This window comes from Gymnoscopelus microlampas (genome assembly GCF_963454915.1).
Source record: "Gymnoscopelus microlampas genome assembly, chromosome: 4".
In the NCBI taxonomy this organism is placed as follows: domain Eukaryota; kingdom Metazoa; phylum Chordata; class Actinopteri; order Myctophiformes; family Myctophidae; genus Gymnoscopelus; species Gymnoscopelus microlampas.
Genome location: NC_139941.1, coordinates 18,770,306 through 18,780,297, shown reverse-complemented (window position 1 = coordinate 18,780,297; position 9,992 = coordinate 18,770,306). Strand labels below are relative to the sequence as shown.

The 9,992-nt window shown below is 41.7% G+C and overlaps 1 protein-coding gene across 1 annotated transcript; it reads right to left on the bottom strand.

Annotated features, from left to right (window-relative positions):
• Positions 1–854: 854 nt before the first annotated feature.
• On the bottom strand, positions 855–5,578 carry LOC311043993 (beta-1,4-galactosyltransferase 1-like; the record flags this gene model as incomplete). Its single annotated transcript, XM_084055416.1, has 2 exons — positions 855–1,732; positions 5,521–5,578. 2 exons carry the CDS (start codon positions 5,576–5,578, stop codon positions 855–857), a joined length of 936 nt encoding a protein of 311 aa, XP_083911542.1.
• Positions 5,579–9,992: the final 4,414 nt, after the last annotated feature.

The following is a 9,992-nucleotide window of genomic DNA, read 5'->3' as shown; positions in this document are numbered from 1 at the left end:
ACATTAATATATAGTTGTTGGGCGATAACTATGTTTTTTGGATTTTTTATGATTTTTCTAAAGATTACATTGAAATGGATGGGATTCTGTAATATTTCAATAATTTATTCTTAATAATTGCTGCTGTAAAACATATTGATAATCATCACAGTTGTACAAGAGACCATGGGACACATTAATATTTAGTTGTTGGGTGATAACTATGTTTTTTGACTGATTTTCTGAAAAATTACATTGAAATGGATGGGATTCTGTAATATTTCAATATTTTATTATTAATAATCGGTACAGTAAAATATATTGGTAATAATCACATATTGTAACGGACACACATGGGCACAATAACATTTAGTTGCTGGGTGATAACTCTGTTTTTAGATTTTTTTTATGATTTTCCAAAGAATTACATTAAACTGTATGGGATTTTGTAATATTACAATATTTTATTATTAATAATTTGTGCAGTAAAACATTTCGGTAATAATCACAGACGAGAACATTAGACACAAACAATGTTTTTAGTTGGTTTTATTAAATTTTTACATGTATATATTGAAGTAACTGGGATTTACGATTTCATTGAACGCACCATCAGTCCGCCTAACCGTAAAAAGCCAGTAGCTGCGCAATCATTTTTGACGCGCGGCTAGCGCGACTGACTCTCTCTGAAGAGCGGCCAGCGTGACCGCAGTCACAAACTCATCACAAAAAAAGAAAAACACACATATTCACTTCATGAAGTGAAGCACATATTTTGGTACCAAATTAACCGCGCGCACGCGGACCGGCCGCGCATGCACGCACGCTGCGCACCCAAGAGCGCGGACACAAATCGGCGCCCCTGTCCCTTAGTGTCATTGTATGACCGGCCCCTTGCCGATGTCCACGGTGACGTTGGTGTACAGCGGTCCTCTCGTTGTCCTCACCACCTTGTAGGACAGAGAGTTGATCCCGTCTGTTGTCCAGGTCCGTTTGGTGTGAGCGATTTGGTCAAATCTCTCTGCGTTTTCTGGATTGCCTTTGTCTTTCGCATGAGGGATGTTCTTCATCTTGGCCACCTCTCCATTGGGACGTGACACGGACATACCAACAAGCATAACCCTATTATAAGCGTCATCATCCTCGCCGCCCCATCCCCAATAGTTGTTTGGGAAACCATTGATTTTCAAAAACTGCTCTATACTCATCGATGTTACGCCTCCAAAGGCAGTGGGATATGGTAACTGGAAGTCGAACTTCTCAACGGCGGAAGCCAGGTGTCTGGGCTGGCTGAAGCAACCATATAAGTTCCGGTCGTTCATTGGAATCAGGTCCACGTCGCTGAACACAAAGCAATTGTAGTCACGATCCTTCAGGGCCTCAGCGAAACCAATGTTCAACAGCTTAGCCCTATTAAACGTCTCTTCGCCATGCTGTTGGACGACATACACTGTATAGTCCAGCTGCTGTCGTTGCAGTATGGGGTGAAGGTAGTGGAGCCAAAATGTGAGGTGCTCTTCTCTGTGTCTGAAGGGAATGATCACGGCCACCTTCTGGGAGGACACACACTCTTTTGGTCCATAGCGACCACCGGCCTCAACGTTAGGGTTCTCCTTCAGAGTTTGCTCTAGACTCACTTTGGTGCTGACATTCACATTCAGGGCGCCAATCAAGAGGGGAGAAACGTCGGGACATCGTGTTGTTTTGTCTGGTGGTGCAGCGGGTGGAGGGGGGGGGGGGGGTGTGGCCTGCCCTGCAAACACCAGCAACACCACTAACAACAATAACAACACTAACGTAAGACTAACACTAAGTATCTGTTTAAACCTTTGCATCGCGGCTGGTCTGGTCTGCCAGCTGCCCTGTCCTGTGTCGGCAGGCAGGCGATATGCGGATATATTCAGGATATATTCAGGATGTATTGCCTCTGAAAGTATTAGTTCTCGGCTCTAAAGCTCAGTAGATAAGGTTAGAAATCGCTCACTTCCCGTTCTCAACAAACACAGAGCTCTATGGTTCATTCGTGTCTCTTAAATAGCCCGCAGGCCGTGACGTGTATTGTCGTCACTGTGACCTCATCTGGCCTTATAAGTGTAAAGTAACCAATTACATTTACTCAAGTACTGTACCTAAGTACAATTTTGAGGTACTTTTACTTTACTGGAGTCTATACTTTTACTTCTACTCCACTACATCTCAGAGGCAAATATTGTATTTTTACTCCACTACAATTATTTGAAAACTTGAGTTACTAGTTACTTTGCAGATATAAATTATTACATTATAAAACATATATTAACCACTTTAGCCCTACTTTATACCTAGGCTATTTGAAAATAGCCGATCTACAAACTGTTTTGTAGATCTGCTATTTTCAAACATTTTAGTACTTTTACTTTAAAGATCGGGCAACCCATAGTGCTTAACATCAGTAATACAGTGATTGAATCAACCCAGCCAGGCTATAACAGTATGTTACATTAATGTCAGATAAGGTGTTGTGTTTCCATGGAGGAAGGAAACCCCACAGATGGTGACTGGGATGAATAATCTAATGAACACATGCAGCCTCACAGGCACGTGCACACATAGACATCAAAGGGGGCTTGAGCCCCTGCCCTTTTACCCATCTGTAAAAGTGCCCTCTCCAGACATTGGGCCTCATTCAGCAATGAATTCGTAAGTTGTCTTCTTAAATTTCTTCCTAAGTGAATTCCTAAGAGAAGTCGAGTCAGATTCATGAAATGTTCTTAGGCTCTGCCTGCAGTCACACCTGTGTGTGATTGCTGCACACAGAAATCACAGGAAATCACACAGAGAAATAAAGTTGAGAGAATGAAGTAAAGAATACCTAAACTAAAGCCTAAAGATGGTGGAACACCATACTCCAGGTAGGAAGGGGACTTGAAAATGGGGGTGTGGCGAATGTCGGGATATGGGGGTGGGGGTATGGGGGGGCGATGAGGGTGGGTTGGGTGGGGGGTTATGGGGTGGGTATGGGGCTTGGGCTTCAACTCAACCGGGTCTGTTTGGGTTAGATGCATTTGGCTGCAGACCCCCACCTGAAAATATTTTCTGCTAGGGAAATGTTTTCAAGATTTATCAAAATGTTTCGAAAATAGCCGATCTACAAGTTCAAAATTGCCAGTAATGGGACGCGTTGTGAGCTTGTAGATCAGCTATTTTCAAACAAAGTATAAAATAGGGTTAAAGTGATTAAACTGTTCCTCGTTTGCTGTGGACCCCCTGGAACAGCTTCAAGGACCCCTGGGGGTCCCCAGACCACACCTTTGAGAACCTTTGCTCTAAAGATATGATAAAAATATTATTGTAATTTAAATCCTATATTATACAACTGTAGAATTGAAGAAACTTCGAGAATTAATTATTTTTGCACAAACATATCACACTTAAGAACTCAAAGGCCACCCTAAGAGTGCTCTCTAGTATGCGTAGATTTCTTCTTAACTTAAGAACAAATCACAGCTAAGAAAACATTTGTGAATGCCAAAATCTCTTAAAAAACTTCTTAAGTGGCTCATTGAAATGCATGGGATTCTATAATATTTCAATAATTTATTATTAATAAATGCTGCTGTAAAACATATTGGTAATCATCACAGGTGCACAAGAGACCATGGGGCACATTAATATATAGTTGTTGGGCGATAACTATGTTTTTTGGATTTCTTATGATTTTTCTAAAGATTACATTGAAATGGATGGGATTCTGTAATATTTCAATAATTTATTATTAATAATTGCTGCTGTAAAACATATTGATAATCATCACAGGTGCACAGGAGACCATGGGGCACATTAATATATAGTTGTTGGGCGATAACTATGTTTTTTGGATTTTTTATGATTTTTCTAAAGATTACATTGAAATGGATGGGATTCTGTAATATTTCAATAATTTATTCTTAATAATTGCTGCTGTAAAACATATTGATAATCATCACAGTTGTACAAGAGACCATGGGACACATTAATATTTAGTTGTTGGGTGATAACTATGTTTTTTGACTGATTTTCTGAAAAATTACATTGAAATGGATGGGATTCTGTAATATTTCAATATTTTATTATTAATAATCGGTACAGTAAAATATATTGGTAATAATCACATATTGTAACGGACACACATGGGCACAATAACATTTAGTTGCTGGGTGATAACTCTGTTTTTAGATTTTTTTTATGATTTTCCAAAGAATTACATTAAACTGTATGGGATTTTGTAATATTACAATATTTTATTATTAATAATTTGTGCAGTAAAACATTTCGGTAATAATCACAGACGAGAACATTAGACACAAACAATGTTTTTAGTTGGTTTTATTAAATTTTTACATGTATATATTGAAGTAACTGGGATTTACGATTTCATTGAACGCACCATCAGTCCGCCTAACCGTAAAAAGCCAGTAGCTGCGCAATCATTTTTGACGCGCGGCTAGCGCGACTGACTCTCTCTGAAGAGCGGCCAGCGTGACCGCAGTCCTTAAATGGCCAAAACAAAAAACGTTTTGTATGGCATTTTATGCAAAAATATTGATTTAGCGCATCAAATTTGATTTCTACAGTGTTTATCAATGAACGTGGATGTGTAAAATTTTGTTTTTTGATTTCACATTAGAACATTTCATAGATATTAACTCCTTCACACCCGAAGCACCAAAATCCATTAAAAATGTTGATTTATGACATGTTATGCACAGTAAATCAATTAGAAAAAAAATCACACCCTGTGTGAAGAGAGTGGTGCCTTTGATGAGCCCCGTATTGATGTGATGTTGTCATCAATGTTTGTTTATTGGACATACATACATACGTACATACGGACACACAGACAAAGTCAGATATAGGAGTGGTTGGCACCACTCAAAAACGGCATTGACGAGGACAGCTACGTGTTCTTTCTCCGGGGACAACATCTGCTGTCTGTTACTAGGACAACAGTTGACGCGGTCTCAAGTTGATCTGGTCTCGTTTTAATCTTTGTCACCTGGGCAACGGCAAGCGTTTTGTGACGTAAATGTATCATATAAAAGTGTGGACCTACCATATTTGTGTCAGATACAAGAAATCAGCGGACCCTAAAAGTAGTTTTTTTGATATTAGCGGATTTTACAGCCTCTTGCGGGACTTCACTCCTGTGTGCCTTGGTAAGCTCACAACGCACCAGCTTTACACACCAGCATTGTCAGCAGCAGCAGGGCTCCACCAGGCCTACCAGGCTCCACCGGGCCTTGAGAACAGCTATACGTGCTTTGTGAACACTATTATGGATAACACCAGCAAAAGACTGGATGGTATTTTGTCCATGGACATCATTTCCGCCCGGTTCATGGCGCGGTTCTTTTGGGGAAAAAGCTGGAGGCTCCTGGTTGTACTATTCATGTTATCCCCTGCAATTTCCTCCAATTTCAACCATGAGAGCGTTGGTACGCTGCAGCATGAGTATGGACCTTGCCCATTTCCGTGGTATGAGAACGATGGTCGTTGTTTCCTTTATGTTTCAGAAGCACTTACCTGGGCCCGAGCTGAGCTGAATTGCATTTCCCACGACTCTAATCTCGTTTCTCTTCATAGTTTAGTGGATAGCAATTTTGTCTATGCGATGATTCGTAGCCATGATAACCCAGATGTGCCTCACTGGATCGGGTTAAACGACGGTCAACAGGAAGATGTTTGGCTTTGGAGTGATGGTACTGGGCTTGTGTTTACAAACTGGAACGGTGGTGAACCGAATAATCTTCATGGCCTAGAGAGCTGTGTGTTTGTCTGGGGGGTGAATCTCGGTACTAAATGGAATGACAGCATATGCACTGACAAGCACCGATCAATCTGCGCTTACACTAAGAAAGACGTTTGTCCGGGTTTGTAGTGACAACGAAGCGCTCCACGTGCTATTGGACTTGATGCCACATGAACAGAGGGATTATCCGACCTTGGCTGCAGCGTTAGAGCGACGCTTCGGACAGCGGATTTCGACCGAGCAGATGAGAGACCAGCTGGCCCACCGACGCAGAAAAGAAAGTGAGACACTGGGCATCTTGAGAGACACCATGAACCAGACACACCATGAACCAGAGACACTGGTTCATGGACATCTTTGATGCCCGAGATAAAGAGTGCACTCAGACAGGGCTGGTGCAAAACACCATTGATACAGGTGTAGCCGTGCCTATTCGGTCAAGTTCAGCTCACTTGACCTGCGGAGCGGTTACTGGCAAGTAGAGCTGGCACCAGAGGACAGACCCAGGACGGCTTTCATCATTGGCCAAGGACTCTGGCAGTTCCGGGTGATGCCGTTCGGCCTCTGTAATGCTCCCGCCACGTTTGAGAGGTTGATGGAGAGGGTACTGGCCCACATCCCCCGAAAGCAGTGTGTGGTCTACTTAGATGACCTACTGGTCCACGCTACTGACTTCAATCAGGCACTGGAGAACCTGCGCCAGGTTTTTACCACCATCCGGGGGGCAGGACTGCGCCTGAGCCATTATGAACCCAGCAGACTCAGACAATATCCACCAGACCTTGGCTAGTCATGATCAGGCTTTGAGAGAGGTTATGGATGGCATGCGAGAACTCTCCACCAACATGACCAGGCTACGCAGGGAGCTAAGTGACACCACTGCCCAGATCCGACCCCTGCCCCCAGATGATGAAGAGGTGTCGGTGAAATTACCTGCTGAGCGACCGGGTTCCTTCCGGGAGCCTCATGCTCTGGCGCCGGAGCGTTGAATGGGCTGAATAGTGATTGTACCTTACACATGTTGACTCCGACTCCAATGGCAAATACTTGCATTTATAAAACGTGTGAATTTATTGTTAGAGAGACTGACACAGGAAGTGGTTGTCTTCCTGTTTCTCAACAACAACAAAACCAACGGAGAGCCGTCCACAACGCAAAATGAGTGTTTGTCTGTCTGGTGTTTCTTCATCCGAACAAGAATCAGATCAGTTAGTTTTGGCATTGTGATATGTGAAGAGAGTGGTGCCTTTGATGAGCCCCGTATTGCCCCCGTATTGATGTTGTCATCAAAGTTTGTTTATTGGACATACATACATATGGACGGACACACAGACAAAGTCAGATATAGGAGTGGTTGGCACCACTCAAAAATGCCTAAGGGATTTCACTACAATAAAACAAGGTCATAATAAATACGTATTTGCATGCATAAAGTAATAAATAAAGTAATAAATATTTGCATGGATAAAGTAATTGTCACAAACGTAATCGATTGTTACGGCCCTTATATGGTCGACTCGAGGTGACGTCATGACGACAACGCACTATTCAAAAATGGGAGATATACTGTACAAGCTTGTAGATCTGCTATTTTAGATTATAGATTTTTTTTTTTTTTAAAGATCAAGGACATTTTGTGCAAGTCTTTTCTAATCTGTGCTTCTGGGGGGTCCCTGGAACAACATCTTTTGAGATATTTAGCGCAACACTCTGTGCCGTGCTATGAGCTTGTAGATCTGGTATTTTTGAATGGCCAAAGACATCTTAAAATGGCACAGATGCGTTCCCGGTCTTAATGGGTTAACCATTATTTTATACTTTGGCTATTCAAAAAATAGCGTGCCACGCAATGAGCTTGTAGATATGCTATTTTTTTTTTTACTTTTTCTTTTATACATATTTGCCAGACCCAGAGGGTCGGCCTACATGAGGCTTTGTCTGTCCCTCTTTCGTCCCCTTTTGTCCATATATGGGCATAAAAGGGCATTTGTCTGTCCCTCTTTCGTCCCTCTTTTGTCCCTCTTTTGTCCCCCATTTGTCCATATATGGGCATAAAAGGGACACAGACAGACACATACAGAGATCTCTTTTGTCTCTCTTTTGTCCCTCTTTCGTCCCTCTTTTGTCCCTCTTTTTGCCAGACCCAGAGGGTCGGCCTACATGAGGCTTTGTCTGTCCCTCTTTCGTCCGTCTTTTGTCCCTCTTTTCTCCATATATAGTCCGGGAGTCATGGGGCTTAACGTGGTTTCGTCGGTTAAAGTTTTTTTCTCAACTGATTCTTGCTGCTGGGGGTCCCCTCTTAAGGATTCAAGAGCGTGCCCGGTGAAATCCCTTGGGCATTTTTTATTATTAATTAACCCCTTAATGCCCAAAACACTAAAAATTCACCCAAAATAGACTTCTATGGTATTTCATGCAAAATACTTGATCTAATTGCTTAAAATTTGCTTTCTACAGTGTGTATCCATGTAAGTGGATGTGTACAGTGCATTAGATTTAATATTTGTAAACTTTTAAATATTAACCCCTTCATTCCCAGAACAACTTAATCTTTAAAGGCATTGTAGGGAACATTAAGCCTAAATTTAAAAAAATATTTATATATATATTTTTTGCATTTTTTCCCCTCTATCAGCCACTATATAATGATGCTGGGGTGTTTTCCTGCATTGAAACACAGGCCTCTTTCTGAAAACCCTATTTTTACACGGACAGAGCTCTCAGCTCTGTACCTGTCTTAATGTTCTACTCTTTCTGTCACTTCTTCTGCCACTTTTCGCAGTTCTGGCTGAACCGTGCTGTCGCTTTTTACGAAACTCGGCCATATGGTAGATGGTCATGAAAAACGATAAAAAAAAAATTCTCACAATCTTTCGTCCAAAGGTGGCGCTATAGCACTCAATTGAAAATGCCAACTTTGAACAGGTACAACTCATGCCCTATTTGACCTACAGCCATGACACTTGGATACACATATGCGTCTCCTCATGCTGAACAACTTTCACCCTCTGACTTTTGACCTCTGACCATTAGATCTCCCACCATTTTGAATTATATGAAAAACAGTCATTGGCTCCTAACTTCTGTATTTTTTCACTTATGGAAATTCCGCCGCCTAGAAGTTGTCGGCAGAGGTCCAAAGTTCAAGTGTTAAACGTTTCGTGCAGATTGCTCCAAAATCCTAGGATTCCATAGATTTTAACTATTGCAGTTTTATGAAAATGATTCATCTGCGCCTAAAACATACATGCAGACTCACATTTCTTTGAAACTTTGCAAAAATGTACAGGGTCATTCCAAATATCACTGAAACCAATCTTACTCCAATTGGCCAAAGGGGGGCGCTATAGCAATTTTTTGAAAATGCAGACTTTAAACAGGCATAAGTCATGCCTCGTTTGGCCGAAAGTCGTGAAACTTGCTTACACATGTGCCTTGACTCATGAGGAACACACGTATCGATTTGACCATTAAGCTCCGCCCTTAGATTTTCCGCAATTTTGAGCAGTTTGAAAAATACTTGTTTTTGCCAGTTCTGGCTTAACCGTGCATACGCTTTTTACGAAACTCGGCCATATGGTAGATGCTCATGAAAAACTACCAAGAAATAATTCTCACACTCATTCGTCAAAGGGTGGCGCTATAGCACTCAATTGAAAGTGCCAACTTTGAACACGTACAACTCATGCCCTGTTTGACCTACAACCATGAAACTTCGATACACACATGCGTCTTCATGCCCGACAACTTTTGTGGTCTGACTTTTGACCTCTGACCTTTAGATCGCCCACCATTTTGAATTACATGAAAAACAGCCATTGGCTCCTAACTTCTGCATTTTTTCAATTATGGAAATTCCGCCGCCTAGAAGTTGTCGGCAGAGGTCCAAAGTTCAAGTGTTAAACGTTTCGTGCAGATTGCTCCAAAATCCCAGGATTCCATAGATTTTAACTATTGCAGTTTTATGAAAATTATTCATCTGCCCCTAACACATACATGCAAGACTCACATTTCTTTGAAACGTTGCAGTAATGTAGAGAGTCATTCCAAATATCACTGAAACCAATCTCACTCCAATTGGCCAAAGGGGGGCGCTATAGCAATTTTTTGAAAATGCAAACTTTAAACAGGCAAAAGTCATGCCTCGTTTGGCCGAAAGTCGTGAAACTTGCTTACACTTGTGCCTTGACTCATGAGGAACACATCTATCGCTTTGACCAGTAAGCTCCGCCCTTAGATTGTCCGC